Genomic DNA, 16631 nt, shown 5'->3' on the forward strand with positions numbered 1-16631 from the left:
GCAAAATTTCGCCCGTATTCACGTTCTGTCACAGTGACCTTACAAAACCAACATGTTACATCTTGCAATGGTGCTATCGTTTCCACTGATGATTTTGGACTGTGATTATTAGCCATTTGCATCAGATTTTGGAGTTCTTTCAGTAGGGTTAACAGATGGAAGGCCATGGGCCTCTTCATGAGAAGTGCATGATCTCTGATAATTTAACATTTGTTTTCGTGATTGGTAGTTGTCTTTGGGGTCCTGCGTGTATCGGTACAACACATTTATAAAGCAATCACGCACACGAAAAAAAATCATGATAAAAGACAGAATCTCAAGGTAGTTCAAGCACACTATTTGTAGTTTTTTAATGCGATTTTTTTTGTGAAAACTACATAAAGCCTGCGTTAGACGTAGCACAACAAACAGTTTTATTCAGTGTTAAGAATGTCCTCTCTTGTTCAAGATTTAACCGACTAAGAGAGAACCAGTTCAAGTCCCCACTTCTCACATCTTCATCCCATCGTGTCAACTTGATTCTGACGTAGGCGACTTTATGGGTATTTTTATTTGCTGCGTGGTGAAGCAAATTCATTTTAATCTGTTTGACACTTCTTTTGCTGATGTACTCTCATGTCACGGCATGCATGAACTTGTGAATTTTGAAGGCAGATAAGAAGACGTTAACGTATTTTCTCGTTTTGATAACTCAGTTACATGTGAAACGCAAAACTCTTTAAGCAATAATAACAATAATAAAGAAGGAATAAACCCAGCAAACAATCAAACAAACCAAAACAAACAAACAAAAAAAGAAAAACCCGGAAAACAAAACAAAAAAAAACAACAAACAAATCACAAAACCAAAAGAGAATCCAAACAAAACATGATGAAAATAAAAACAGCATCAAACTCAATGAAAAGAATATGCTATTTGTAACTAAATTTATTTATTCTGTTTACTTTACGCGAAAACGTCATTGTGCCCTAAGAAGTGGGGTGTACAGAACCCATGTGATTGATGCCTGCTTAAGTATACCTTAATAAAAACAAAAATTCAGACAAAATGTTTAATTAGCGAGTAAAATATATGAAATTCTCTATGACCTATGTAGTATTCATATTTTCCTATTTACCGAACATGGAACAAAATTATTCTCTATCACAGTTTCTGAACAGCCTTTGAGTATAAATGAGAGCTCAAGCTGGCCACAGTGTGACGTAAAGACGGATTGATTAAGTCAGTGGTTTAATATTTTGCAACATGCGAATACCAAAAACCGTCAGAGAATACGCCCCCTCACAATGCATGCAGTGTCCCATCGATTGAAAGAAATATATTATGATGTTAATCATCAATCAAATAATAAATACATAAATTGTTCCCTGATCCCACTTTAGACAACTGGCATCACTAACATCTATTGAACAAAAGTCTTGTATCAACGTTAAACTCAACCGGACATGGTGTCGGAAAAATAAAATAAAATTATTTCATCCCTTGTGCGGTAAACTTGGTTTCTTTATTTAGTTGTTGGTTAACTTCTTTATGAAAAGAAAACGGTTTGCTGCATACTGACATAGGCGTTGACTGATCGCCAAAGAAAATAAATCAGAAACGAGGGCTGCTTCATGATCGACTGTTCCGTGCTATATACAGCCATCGACCAAAGATTGTCATATCACGTGGACAACATCTGCTCGTGCAGTATCACCATTTTCTTGTCAAGACGTGTGGGGATATGTTTTCTTGCCACAAAATTCAGTTCAGATGAGCTAGATATACAGTAAAAATCACAGGTTATTCACACATCCTTAGGTAGGAAAGAATAAATTCCTTTTGTTAACGTACCAGGCAACTTCTTGACCAGCCTGCTGTACTTTAGCTACCGATAAATCTGAAGATCACCCCGATCGCGTCAGTCTAGCTGGTTCATAACGCACTTCTCCCAAGCCGGTAACACCAGCATCAGTGGACCAACAGGTAGCGTTATATAAACCGTTATGCGATAAACGTTCTCGTTAGTGTGATTTATACGTCTTTGTAGCATCGTTTGAATTGATCACTGCTTGGGACTAGCTTTTGATTCTTGGCTGGTACCAAAAACGTCCGTCGTTCTGTTCAGCGTCATATTTTTTCATTTTCTGATGGCAGATTCTCATGACTGGAAGTATTTACAATGGATATAGAATGTGAACACGAGAATAAGAGACTAGGACGTCCTATTTCGCGGCACATTTAGGCTCTGCGTTTTGGAAACCAAACCGTAAGGACGAAGATGATACACGTAAAACTCCAAGGCATACATCTTCTCCGGGGGTATATAGTGGAATGTGATGGCATAATCACTTATGCTCCCCAGGCCCTGGAAATAAAAAAAACGAAACAAAAACAAAAATGAAATAGAAGACTTTAAACCACAGAGGATAAAACTAGAACGGCGAGAACATTGTAAGTGTTACCAAAGTGTAAACCGGGGAAATACGACATCTTGTCAATTTGCCCTTATGCTCTATTCTAACTGTTCATGTAAATGCTTAAGGAGTAGAAAGTTACACGCCCTCTGAAACCATGCAGTGATTTGAGTTCTGATTTATTAGACGTGAGTGAACTAGAATTACTCAATTGTAATACTATTTAACATACAATGTCAATAACTTAGAATAAATGTTGTCTAGATTCCTGTTCTGTCCGGTTTTCTTCCAATCATAAAAACATCCATCGTCGCAGAGGTGAAATTTTCTTGTAAAAGAAGTTTAAAACCAAGAACGGAAACGGTGTTGCTAAGCTGAGACATGTATTTGTGTGACACAGAGGACACCTGAAGACAACTGCATCGATATCAGTTTAGATCCTATGTCACAAATCTAGCTTGATCGGGAAATCTCATCGTAATTCGAGGTTGTACCATTTAACAATGGTTCTATTATTGTGGATTAACCATTCAATATCCACTGTGTTTATGAGCGTTTATTCATGCGCAAAAACTTTCCCTTGTAAATGAAAGCCACATTGTCAGTATTTGTACCCCTTAACCAAGACAATATGTTGGAAAAAAATGTGTGTACTAAAGCTAGTGAAGGATACCCCAGTTTAGTAAGTCCATGTGGTTTTATGCTCAATAGGGTACTGGTATATCTATTTTTGCATTGATGAGGAGGTAAATATGTTGAAGTTCCAAACATGATAACGGGAAGTACCAAGAATACTAATGGGACACTCCAAGGAAGCACCAAGAGTGCTTCGCGGAAGGTACTAAAAGTGCTCACGGGAAGCACCGAGAATGGTAACGGGGCAATCAAGGGAAGTGCAAAGATTGTCAACGAAACAATTCAGGGAAATGCCAACAGTGCTAACGAGACAATTCAAGGAAGTACGAACAATGCTAACGAGACAATCCAAGGAAGTGCTAACAATACTAACGGGATGATCCAAGGAAGTGTTAACAATGCTAAAGAGGCAATTCAAGGAAGTGTTAACAATACTAAAGAGACAATCCAAGGAATTACTACGATTGTTGCTTTTAAATGCTTTTACTCGGTGATGGGTTGTTGGCCAAGAGTAAATAACAAAATGAACCGGCTACTTACCGATTTGGCTCCGTAAGCATCATATTTATAGTACCAGTCAGGATATCCCCCTTGGAGGTGTGTGTCCGGGTCGAAACAGTGAAAGCGACTTCTCCCAAACACATCGAGAGATGTTCCTGTTTTTACACCCAGGTTCTCCATACACTTGCCAAGCTCCGCATCTTCTGCCCCTCCGTCATTCCTACACACGTTTTGGGGACGTGCTCGAAGGCGTTTTAGTGCCTCTTTACTCAGGACATAGCCCCCTCCGCCGCTAAAATAACCCTGTTTCACAATCGTTTTAAACAGGTGACCGTAGAACACCGGTTCGTTAGGGTCAACATCCGACAAGAAGTAACGCAGGTTCTCCAAGATGACGTAAGTGTCGTCGTCTGCCTTCATGAACCAATCAGCTTCGTCCATGTAGTTATCGGCGACGTGATCATACGCCCGCATTGTTTTGGCTGTCAGATGTTCCCGCCCTTCGGATATATTCAGTCCTATTGTCGGAAAGGAGCTATTTGTTACGGAGCTCATAAACAGAACTTTATTGCACCGCTTAGCCCACGTGGCTCGCACGTGGATCGCCTTCTTTTGAAGATTATCTGGTGACGTCAACACCCAGCAAAGGACGCGGACTTTGTGGTACAATTCCTCAGCAACACTGGAATCATCTACAGCAACAACAACAATAACTGAATGATACCAACCTTATATGTAAACCCTACAAAAGAAAGCAGCCATCAATATCACTAGGAAAAGCTCGAATAAAAATTAAAAACCTTGAATTAGCATTTTTCCTGAGTAGCTGAGTCTGTGAAAATCTGAAAGCCTTGTTTACGCTTTACACTTTATTGTTCCCATATGGATTGTCAACGTGTGAGCAATGGCGTGGTTTTAGTGACGCGTCTACGTAAATTTTGTTTTCTAACACTCACCATAGTGTGCATGACCATCTTCAAAGTGGAATTCTTTATGTGGCACGATGTGTTTGTCGAGATCTTCGTGAGAATGAAAGCTCTGTGGCACTCGATTAGAACCTTTGACATGGTTTCCTCTTTGATTTGGAGAAATAATGCTGTCATCTAGTGTAAGGCTTCTACTTTTGTCCACGTCTGAATCGAGTCCAGAACCACTGGTGGCTTCATATACATACTTCGGAAATAAAGACCTGTTAAAAGTGAAGGTGAACGCAACAACGATGCCGATTGATAGTCCCAGCCAAAAATAGGTTGTCGCACTATACGAGGGAGCCATAATGATACCTAAGCCTGCGTGTCACTGATTGGTGAATTGCACCCGAAATGATACGTTAAGATCAGTACCTCTGTTCACTTCACACAGACCATTCACCTCACTGTCGGCCACCTGAGACCGTAAACATATTTCTCAGGAGAACATTTGGCTTTTCCAAAGGGCAAGGATTCTTCCAAAACCAGCCTGTGAAAGTCTGAAATACAATTGATTTCGCAATATAAAAAAGGTAAATTTAACAGTTTGTTTGATACTAACGAGGTCATTAGCTCTTTAATTCATTCAATATTTTTACATAAGAAACTACTTACACAACAAACTAATCAACTATAACTTCAAATAAAAGGAAAGGTGAAGTATTAAAGTCCGTGGTAAACGTGCAATTCTGTTATAACTGTGTTACCCATTAGACCTAAAGAATATGTAGGCCTAATATAAAAGACTACAACATAGCGAATAAAAACAAAACACTGACAACAGTTTGACAGATGGTGCCCCCATATAACCGGTGAAATCTTGCCCCTTTTTAGTTTACCTCAGTTAGGTAGGCCTTCAAATCCCGAACAACAGCCCAACATTTTATTGTATAAAATGACAACTGGCTTTCGATTTAGCCTCCAAATGAAAAGAGAAGACACTATTGCGATTTAGGACGAAACACATTTGAAGCATCCTACACTTGAAATGCATAAATGTATCTTAAATGGTTTGCAAAACATCATGTTCATAAAACAAATACTCTGCGTATTAGTGGATATAGTCTATGTGACGTCCTTTCACCATGTCCAACCTAAAAGGAATACACAAGCACAGGCGCCTTACCTCGTAGTCTATATCCTAGACTACGTCAGTAAAATGTACGTCCTTGTTGTTGAGAAAACGTAACATTACTGCAGCAATAGGGAAGACATCACATAACATGAACATGAGCCTGTGGCTAAACTTAACATATTTCAAAGGTAAGAACATTATATCCCGCCTACTTTTGCACAGACACGTGTGATTGGTCAAAACGCCGACATATGCGTTCGAGAGAGATCTGGTACTGTTCGCATCAGTGATCCCGGTTTTGTCACTACTGAGAGCAGTAAATAGTACAGGGAATGACTGTCGTTTATACATGTATTGCACATTACACGAAGATCTACATCATAAACTTAGAAATACATATCAGACGAAAGTATGATGTACATTTTCGGAATTGCACTGACTTACTGGAATAGCTTCGTTTGTTCTTTACATCGAGTTAAAATATTAGGATTTCTTTCACTCGATATTTCAGATAGACAGAATCCACTTTTATCTTTTGTTTTTTTCACGCAGACCCACATGCCCTAGCGTTGAGAAAGAAAGAAGAAAATTGTAATACATGTCTCGAAAGTTATAAAATAAATTTACACAATATTTTGGCATTAGTCTCATCGTGCGGCTTTTATAGCAAAAATGCAGAAGCCTGTGGCGCCTCGTTCTAAGATGTCAAATCTTCCACATCTATTCACCCTGCATAACAGTTAACAATAAGCTACGTAAATGCGTTAGTCCCTATTCTTGGGTAACGTCTCGGTGGCCGAGGGGTTAGCGTGCTCGGCGCGACGACCTTTGAGCATCCCGATAATGCGGTCGCTGTGAGTTCTGGATTCCTCTCCGCCCGTACATGGGAAGGTCTGCCAGGAAACTGTGGATGGTCGCCGGTTTTCACCTCACTATAATGCTTGTCGCCGTCGTATAAGTGGAATATTCTTGATTACGGCGTAAAATACCCGTCAAATAAATAGCCTAAATATAGGCTTGCTTGGGTACAATGGCGAAGCGTAACATAGACTAAATCCATTGTTATGCACTGTAACAATCGCTGTACTAAAATGAACAACAAAGACTAGATAAAGAATCATTATTTTTAAATATATGCCTTATCTGTATAAGCGTCAAGTCCGACATTCATATACCATTCGTAGTCCATAAAGGGCGTTCCAAGTCGATAATAGCAAGATCTATTTCCAAAACAACGTTTAACACTAACTCCCAAAGACAAAGGTATGTAAGAAATTATACAAATAAGAAATAAAGCCGATAACACACAAGAGAGAAGCGGTCATCAGTTTTCAATGATGCCGGGCAGACAATGAATATTCCAGGCATGAATTCCATATCATTGTTCAAATTCGTAGTCCGTGAATGAGTTCCATGTCAACTAACAGCTAAACAAGTATCTCAGTCGCGCTTTAATTGCAACTGTTAAAGGCATAAAGGCATCATGCTGATGTAATTAGCATGGCTACCTTTACGGCCCCTAGCCCCAGGTTAAGCGGTATTAGATACAGTTTGAAAATGACGAGCGTTACAGACCCTAACCAATCAGATTGTGATTCAAAAGTAACGGACGATTACGTCTTTCCCGTTAATATGTAAAGATCTCATGCTACAAGAGGCGCCATCTATGATGTCACACATGACATACAAGATAGACCGTTACACTGGGCAACCAGCGCCATCTATGTTGTTAAATACCATGTACGTGATAGATATGTACATAGGGATAACAGCGCCGTCTATGTGGTTGATCACAATGCAGATCGCCAGAGATTCTGAACGCTCTGTTCATACCTGCCAACGAGAGTGTTATACTCATTGTAAAATTTGAGAAACTTAGAATGAAGGCGTTTGATGGAGTATCCTTGACAAACTAGTTTTTGAACTAGCAACTTGTGACGCAGATTGTGACGCAAAGTCATCACAATTAATGCAAGATCTGACAAATGCTACAAGGCGAGATATGTATACGCCATATGCAGGACCCTTTGGTATATTGCTATCTAAATAAGGATAATTTACAACATAAAAATTGAAATTATCCCTTTTGTCGTAAAGGCGGCGTGAATGGAGACCTTGTTCGTCTTTGTACAGATATAGATCCAAATAAGATGTACCATCAGGACTATCTGTTGTCTCCTTTAAATCCAATGAAGGCGGATAGATTTCCGTCACCGCTTCAGCAATATGGGGATTATTTAACGCCAGTAGACCATCAATATATCGCTTGGTAAATGAAAAGGACCGAGCTTTAAAGATATTACTTTTAAGTAATTTCTGCATGTAGTCGTATTCATATGAAAACAGGTATAGGTCTGCCAAAAGAGGCGCACAATTGGTACCCATTGGAATACCTTTGCACTGTTGGTAAATGGTATCTCCGAATTTCACATAGATGTTATTAATGAGAAATTCAAGTAATTCAATAAATAATGTAATATCCCATGAGTGGTAACCTTTATAAAGAGTAGAACTAAAGAAAGCCTTATTGCTTCTGACGTTAGTGTAACGGTGACCTGCTTTAGTAAATACCGAGACCATTAACGACGATATTCTGTCAATAAGATCTTTGTGAGGAATCGTAATATAGAGAGTAGAGAAACCCCATGTGGATACGTCTTTGTACGGTATATGCATATGAGCATCGAGTTCTTCTGTAAGACGTTTGGAGTTGTTAAGAATCCACATGCTGTTACACCTGAATTTTTTGTTATGACACAACAATACTTATTCCAAAATGACTTAACTTCTTGTAACGCCCTCGTAAGTAGGGTTGACAAGAGTTTGGTGGTACACCTTCTTGAACCTGCAATAAATCGAGCCTTGTATGGGGATTTATGCATTTTAGGAATCCAGTAAAGTTGTGGTACTTCTGTGTGACAGGTAGGTACATTTATGCACCTTTTTTAAAGAAAGGTTTTGTGTTTGTTAAATAGTTCCTCCAGAGTACATGTAGCAGAATACGTAGATGTCGTTGTAGATGCACATAGCTCTTGAACAAGAATTTGATAATAATAATTCTTGTAAATAAAGATGACATTATTAGGAGCCTTGTCTGCTACAGTGATGACAAATTTACTATGAAGGTCAGCGAGTGTTTCTTGCACAGTGGGATCCTTCAGAACCTGTTTAACTTTAGGTAGAGTATCAATGTCTAGACGGTGTATAGTTAAACTAACTTTCTTTTTGACAATCTCAAGCCAATTGTTAAGTACCGAAGAATCCACTTTCTCCCGTTTTGACCATTTTTTAACATACTCCTCAAGTGCCGAGATGATACATGTATTTTTTTTTGTTTGATCGTATGTTGACATTTCTCTTTTCTCTATACTTAGGACCCCTCACAAAGAGATTCCTTAGATCATGATTCTTAATAATATTAAGGTCACCAGTCAGGAAATGTTTACATTTGTCGTAGGTAAAAACTGAGGATTCACAATCACACTTATAGCCGCCAGAAGTATACGTCGCCCAAATCGAACTCCTTGATGGCCTGGGAATAATTGAAAATTTTGGAAGCGATAGGCTTTGTATACTCATAGGATATGTAAGGAGGCTCTTGGATATTAAAATAATTAGGCACAGCACTACGAACATCAGCTTCATTAAAGATGCGTGGTAGGTTAATTAAATCAAGGCCACTGTCTAAATACTTTATCATCAGAAAGAGTCTATCGTGTTGAGTTTCAATTGTAGTTACAGGGCGATACAATCGAAAATATGATATGTTTTGACACAGACGTACAAGGTGAGGTGGAACATTAACATTGTGTAAGTTATAGGATACGTCTTGAACTACCTGTTTTAGCAAGTTCAATGGCAGTGCGTATAATACTGTGCCTAGAGCATGCATGCTATTGCTGTCATACGACAATCCTACTAAATAGCTAACTGTAACGTGTTTGTGAATCATGTTTCTGTTGAACTTCCTTCTACCATGTGCCACAAGGCTTATATATGTATTCTAACAAGTGTGCACAGTTCATATAATAAACGCGGTACAGTGGGCGTATACAGGACAGTCAGGTATAACATTCTTCATGTAAGCATATGACGTGCATTGACAATTCCCTCTACATCAGATCCCGCATGTATAAGCGGAAGCAGTGCAAACGTCGCCGGCTATAAATATCGTTGTGAGCTTTAACATGCATGATTTTTAAAATAAGTTATTCGGCAAATAAATAAACATAAATTAATAAGAAGAATTAGTTTGATACCAGTACTGTTATTAGACGCTCGACTTTCTTGGTTTTTACCCATTGAGCACCCACCGTTTTACACCTCCAGACGTTGAATGCTATATAGCTCTATTATAATACCTAAACAACCCAAGTTGAGAAATCTCTTCAGCCTTTGAAACCAGCAAACTCATGGCACAATCATTAAATTTATTAAGTTTATTAAATGACAATCAAACCTCATAGGTGAAGAGTTTAATAAACGCGTTAAATCTTCCTTCATGCATATGTCTGCAATTTGTAGTGACAGGTGTTGCCTGAAGAGTGCACACACTAAAAAAAAAATTAACAGAAAATCTGTAATCTGAGTGATGCTAGAAATATATATGTTAATGCAGCAGATTATTCTGTTAAATATAACACACATATTCTATTAATTCAACATAACAACTGTATTAAACTAACAGGAAATTATGTTGAATGTGACACATTCATTCTAGCATTACTCAGACAACAGACTTCCTGTTAAATTTAACAGATAAATTTTTTGAGTGTAGCTCGACACAGTGACACACCCGATCTGTTGTCATAGTCCACATTACAGTTAATGAAACCGCTGCACGCGTCTATCTACTTTTAATCTTCATATAAGTACATTTAATATTGACTCAAATTCCGGCATTTATTTCGCCATTGTGAGAAGAGGTTTAATAACGAAATGTATACATCATTGTGGAATGTACATATCTGCCAAGGCCTTTTACCCAGACTCACGCAACAAAGAGATGTTACCCTCTCGTGAACATTATTTTTTTTTCAAGGATATGTAGGCTCCTCACTCGACACACTATCCTCCCCCCCACCCCCCACCCACCACCCCAACCCCATCCAATGGGATGCGAGTTCGAATCTATCTTATGTGAGTTTTCGTTTTCTTCGGGGAGAGGGATTTTAGTTGAATTTTAGACATAAATGTGCGGCATGAAATCAGTAAATTTGTCACATACCTTACGAAGGTCGGTCGTTTATTCCGGGCATTTCGGTCTCATACTAATACTCATCATAAATCTGACCATCATCTTTCTAGGCGAAAATTCTTGAGCACGACGTAAAATACCAATCAAATAAGCAAAGAAATAAATAATAAATGCAGTCCAAATTTCATTCCTGTTTTCCCAGCCAGGCAGACCGCCAAGGCCCTAGAAGCCTTGGGGTCCAAGGAAACGGCAGAAATGTGCGCGTTTTAACGAGGACAAAAATAAAGATATCAATTCATACATGTAGTTGTAAATGAGTCTACACATGTTAAAGGAATATTTTTAAAAAAAAACAGATTTTTCATTGTACGCCTGTCATACCGATATACCACAACTTTCCTGGTTGACCCGTATCAGTATAATGGCTCGAGCGGGGCGGCTTACTTGCCTTCGGTAAGTCGTCTCAGTGAAGCAGCACTAGATAAAAGAGCGGTGGAAATCCGTCCTGCCACAAGGAGGCACATTACACGTACATGCACCCTAAGGATTCCTTCGTCGTCATATGACTGAAAAATTGTTGAGTACGACGTTAAACCCCAAGCACTCACTCACTCACTCCTGGATATCGCCCCCTCCCCCCTCCCCCCAAAGTGACACTGTATTCTCTCCTAAAACTGCTAACTTTCAAGAAAAACTTTGCGAGGAAAGGTTTTTGCATAAATTTACTCATTAACAATGACGTGTGTACCAGTGGTAAACAAATTGTGTACCACAGACACACATGATATTGACTGAAGCTGTCTTTCTGGGGAGTAACACTTTACTTGTTTAATATGAGTGTGTTACATATAATATACAGTCAGCGAATATTGCTGATACACATTTTTATGTGAGTATGGGTTTTTGTCATAGTTCTGTGTACCACTCGTACACAGTGGCTTTTTTATACAGAGTACACGTATTCGAGACCTTGTTTCGCCTGAGGCAATGGCTGGTAGACGACGAGATGAATGATAATATGGTGAGGTATACGGAAATGAATAACTTTAAGACGATATTGTCAGAACTGCCCTGACAATATTCGAAATTCATAATTTTTTGAAAACAAGAGAATAATCTACACAGTATACATGATATATGAGCATCAACAAAACTCCGTTTTGGACTCATGTCACCATCAAGCACAGTTTTCTAACTACTTGTTTTGCTCAGAGTTAAGCGTGCTGAAGGCGAGTAAAAACAGCAAATGCGCAGATGCCCCTGGGCTTGAATAAGGCATAAGACACCGGTTCGTTCAACATGCTGTGTTTTCTATAAGTTAGACTCGTACTTTAGGTACATTGTGTTTCATCTATACGTTAGACACAATATTAGAAAAGTATGCGAGATGATTTTTTCCCAGGAATGCAGTCAACCGGATATTTTGCGATTGCGAAATTGTGGCCTTCACTTAACTGTTACTCTAGCCAACAGGGTAATTAAGTCTAATTTATATACCTTACGAATTTATTTTACGGGAACATACACCCTTTGCTAGCCTTTTTGAGAATCAACGGCTGGAAGACTTAAGGCATGCCCTCCATTAAAGACGCTGTACCGTAGTCTTTTGGCGAAAGAAAAGTATTCTCGGTAATCGCATTTTCTGTATTTACCAACGATAGCTCAAATTATTCCACTTCAGGAACCATAAGTTGTTACTTATAGTATTAAAATAAATCTAATGTTTGGAAATTTTAAACAAGCAACAATTAAATTGAATTATCCTACCTTTTAGCCGATTTTGAGCGGTAACACTTGCACAGACGAGTTTGGTACTTTGTGAAATGTAATAATTTCAACTATTCTGAAATATTACTACAAAAAGCGTAAGCTTGCTTACATCTGAGATCTGTTTCGTTCTTGCCAGCTCAGCTTTGAGAAATACAGATCTGTACTCTTTACTTTACTAGCCTGGAACTCGGTCCTTCCGCGAGTGCTGTCCTTAACATGTCAAAGCTGTACGCTACAAAAACATGTTTCCTGTAATCCTTCAGTAATTCTTACCTCATAACACCTAGTTATGTTATAAAGACCATAACGTTATAATTAACACCATGATTTGATTGAAACCAATGAGATGTACACAATCTAAAGGGTTATTGGCAAATTGTTTGGGAGTCTTAACTTTAATTTGTGTGTTAATAATGAACAGAAATGATCTATTATCAATTATAATGTGAAAAAGATGGTCTTAATTTTGGAAAAGCAGTCTAGTCCACCCTAGCAACCAAGCCACGTGCTTTGCAAATGGCGGCTTGCGAAGTTCTGATGCTGCTCAAGTGTATTCGTTGGTTACATTTGTGTTATTTGCGAAGTCATTTGCGAAGTCATGGTCTTTATTAGTCCCACATAATGAGGTGATATCAATTCAGAATTACTTTAAGATCACCGGACACCTCCTTTTGTGGCGTTCACCGTCAGAACTTTGGAAACAGCGCAGATGACAGGACCGAGTTCCAGGTTAGTGAGTAAAACGATTCAGAGCGGTAAATGTAGAAGTTAAGCTGGGAACATCGCTAACCGATTTCAGAGATAGAATTTGTTAAAAAGAAACTTATATACCATTTTAAAGAATCCGGAAAAGAGGGATATGGCTTTATGTACAATATGGCTTTGACCTGTAAAGTAAAATTTGGCTCCACCATGTTAACTAAAAAAAAGATAAAATGTAAAGTATAAAATGGTTTTACTGTGTTCGGTTTTTGTATGGTTCAATATGATACTACTGTGTTAGGTTCAGTATGGTACAACTGTATTAGGTTCAGTTTGGTACAAGTGTGTTAGGTCCAGTATGGTACTACTATGTTAGGTTCAGCATGGTACTACTGTGTTAGGTTCAATATGGTACAACTGTGTTAGGGTCAATATGATACCACTGTGTTAGGTTCAGTACTGTACTACTGTGTTAGGTTCAGTACGGCACAACTGTGTTAGGTTCAGTTTGGTACAATTGTTTTAGGTTCAGTACCGTACTACTGTGTTAGTTTTCAGTTTGGTACAACTGTGTTAGGTTCAGTATGGTACAACTGTGTTAGATCCAGTATGGTACAACTGTGTTAAGTCCAGTATGGTACAACTGTGTTAGGATCATTATGGCACATCTGTGTTGGGTTCAGTATGGTACCATTGTGTTGGGTTCAATATGGTGCAACTGTGTTAGGTTCAATATGGTACAACTGTGTGAGGTGTAGTTTGTGCAATTGTGTTAGGTTCAATACTGTACAACTGTGTTAGGTTTAGTATGGCACAACTGTGTTAGGTTCAGTATGGTACCACTGTGTTTGGTTCAATATGGTACAAGTGTGTAAGGTTCAGTATGATACAACTATATTAGGTTCAATGTGGTACTACTGTGTCAGGTTCAATATTGTACCACTGTGTTGGGTTCAATATGGTACAAGTGTGTAAGGTTCAGTATGGTACAACTGTGTCAGGCTCAATATTGTACTACAGTGATAGGTTCAGTGTGGTACAACTGTGTTAGATTCAATGTGGTACAACTGTGCTAGGTTCAGTATGGTACAACTGTGTAAGGTCCAGGTATGGTACAACTCTGTTAGGTTCAGCATGGTACAGCTATTCAAGGTTCAGTATGGTACAAATGTGTCAGGCTCAGTATTGTACTACATGTACTGTGTTAGGTTCAGTATGTACAACTGTGTTAGATTTAATACGGTACAACTGTGTTAGTTTCAATGAGGTACAACTATGTGAGATTTAATATGGTGCAACTCGGTTAGGTTCAGTATAGTACAACTGTGTAAGTTCAATATGGTACAATTGTGTTAGGTTTAATATGGTACAACTGTGTTAGGTTCAATGTGGTACAGTTGTGTTAGATTCAATATGGCACAACTGTGTTAGGTTCAGTATGGTACAATTGTGTTATGTTCAATACCGTACAACTGTGTTATGTTCAATACCGTACAACTTTGTTAGGTTTAATATGGTACAACTGTGTTACATCTAATACTGTACAACTGTGTTAGGTTCAATGTGGTGCAGCTGTGTTAGGTTCAGTGTGGTGCAGCTGTGTTAGGTTCAATATGGTACAACCGTGTTAGGTTCAATATGGTACAACTGTGTTATGTTCAGTACCGTACAACTGTGTAAGGTTCAGTATGGTACAATTGCGTTAGGTTCAGTATGGTACAACTGTGTTAGGATCAATACGGTACAGCTGTGTTAGATTCAATTGAGTACCACTTTGTTAGTTTTAATGTGGTACTACCCTGTTAAGTTCAGTATAGTACTACTGTGTTAGCTTCAATATGGTACCACTATGTCAAGTTCAGTATAGTAGTATGGTGGGTATGATATCAAAACAGTATCGTCACGACACCATCTCCCTCCTTATCCCCACCCACGACACAGTAGACTGACACATGTTATACAGGTCCACAAATGCTTTTGTCATCTACATGTGTGTCTTGGCATGAACACGTGTGCGTTTGCCTTTGCACGTAATTTTAGACCAGTGACGTCAAATAAATTGCAATTAACCTGGTTTTACTGAACCCATGGTGCTTGGGGGTGTGTAATTTGCTAGCATTTATCCATTTACATGGACAGTTATTAGAATAAAACCATAATTGAAGTAAATTGAAAAGAGTCGGATTTCACCACCTACCTGTGACCTTTTGCCAGGTATCACACCGTCGTCGTTGCTCTGGTTATTCTCTCTATGTTGTACATCTTAATTATATTGGCAAATCACGTAGGTGTCATGACTATTTATATGTATTTAATACGTTATAGTATTTCTAAATCGTATTACCTGCACTGCATTACGTTTTACAACCGTGGAGTACAGCCCCGGATCCGTGTCGTGTCCACAGCCTCTGGTTCAGTGTACTGCTGACTGGGTTCGTACTTCACCCCAAAGATCAAAGTCCAAATATCGATACACAAACAGAACAGCAGTGTGTTCGTGTACATGAAAACTCGTAAATACAGTGTATTTGTCTTCAAGTAGACAAGAAACCAAACAGCAGATAAAGTCAGTTAACACTCACACACATTTTCCCCTTACAATCGTATATATCCATAAACAGAGCTATAGGCCTACTAACACCTCAAACAGGACGTTCGCTCTGCTGTCTTCCGAGTGATTCGCGCAATCTCGTACGATAAACGTTACAGCTTCCCGGGTTCACGTTGTCGTTCTCAGAGATATAACCGGCCTTCCTACAACACCGCAAAACACCGTACGTCGTCGTACAGCTTGGCATTTCGCCCATAGGGAACTAATACACCCTATAGCACGTGAGCCTTGAGTGTTTTAAAATCCATACAAAATGAAATTGCGACAGGTGCGCCAGATATACCAGTTAGCATATCAGTGGAGCATGTACATATATACTGTATGCCGCTCGAACCTTGTTAAAATTGCAATCTTTAATGATCACGTGACATGTTCAGATTAAGTCAGTTATGGCTCCACCTGAGCTCTGTATATCTGTATATCACATATATACGTTATATCATGAGTTAGGGATTCTACTAGTGTATCTAGGACACTAGAACAATTGATTTGTTTTAATTATTTCAAATATTACAGTTTGTTCACGGTCGGAGTCTAATATACTGGCGAGGAAAAGTAACTGCGCAATCACCCAGAAGCCTCCCACCAATGCGGTTGCTGTGTTCAAGTCCAGCTCGTGCTAGCTTCCTCTCCAACCGTACGTAGGAAGATCTGGCAACACTGGCGGATGATCGTGGGATACACCCTGGATTTGCTCGGTTTCCTCCCACCATTATGCTGGAGACCGTCGTATATGTGAAATGTTCTTGAGTATGGCGTAAAACGCCAATCAGG

The 16631-nt window shown here is 38.9% G+C and overlaps 1 protein-coding gene across 2 annotated transcripts; it reads right to left on the reverse strand.

Moving 5' to 3' along the window:
- Positions 1-802: 802 nt before the first annotated feature.
- On the reverse strand, positions 803-15954 carry LOC135478022 (glycoprotein-N-acetylgalactosamine 3-beta-galactosyltransferase 1-like). 2 transcript variants are annotated; one of them, XM_064758281.1, is made up of 4 exons: positions 15591-15954; positions 4491-5002; positions 3574-4226; positions 803-2348 (listed from the first exon to the last, which is right to left on the reverse strand). In XM_064758281.1, exons 2-4 carry the CDS (start codon positions 4807-4809, stop codon positions 2196-2198), a joined length of 1125 nt encoding a protein of 374 aa, XP_064614351.1. In that variant the 5' UTR covers positions 4810-5002; positions 15591-15954; the 3' UTR covers positions 803-2195. The 2 variants fall into 2 exon arrangements, with proteins under 2 accessions (XP_064614351.1, XP_064614350.1); XM_064758280.1 differs by lacking the exon at positions 15591-15954 and adding an exon at positions 15444-15546.
- Between the last annotated feature and the right edge of the window lie 677 nt (positions 15955-16631).

Source organism: Liolophura sinensis, chromosome 11 (genome assembly GCF_032854445.1).
Source record: "Liolophura sinensis isolate JHLJ2023 chromosome 11, CUHK_Ljap_v2, whole genome shotgun sequence".
Lineage (NCBI taxonomy): Eukaryota > Metazoa > Mollusca > Polyplacophora > Chitonida > Chitonidae > Liolophura > Liolophura sinensis.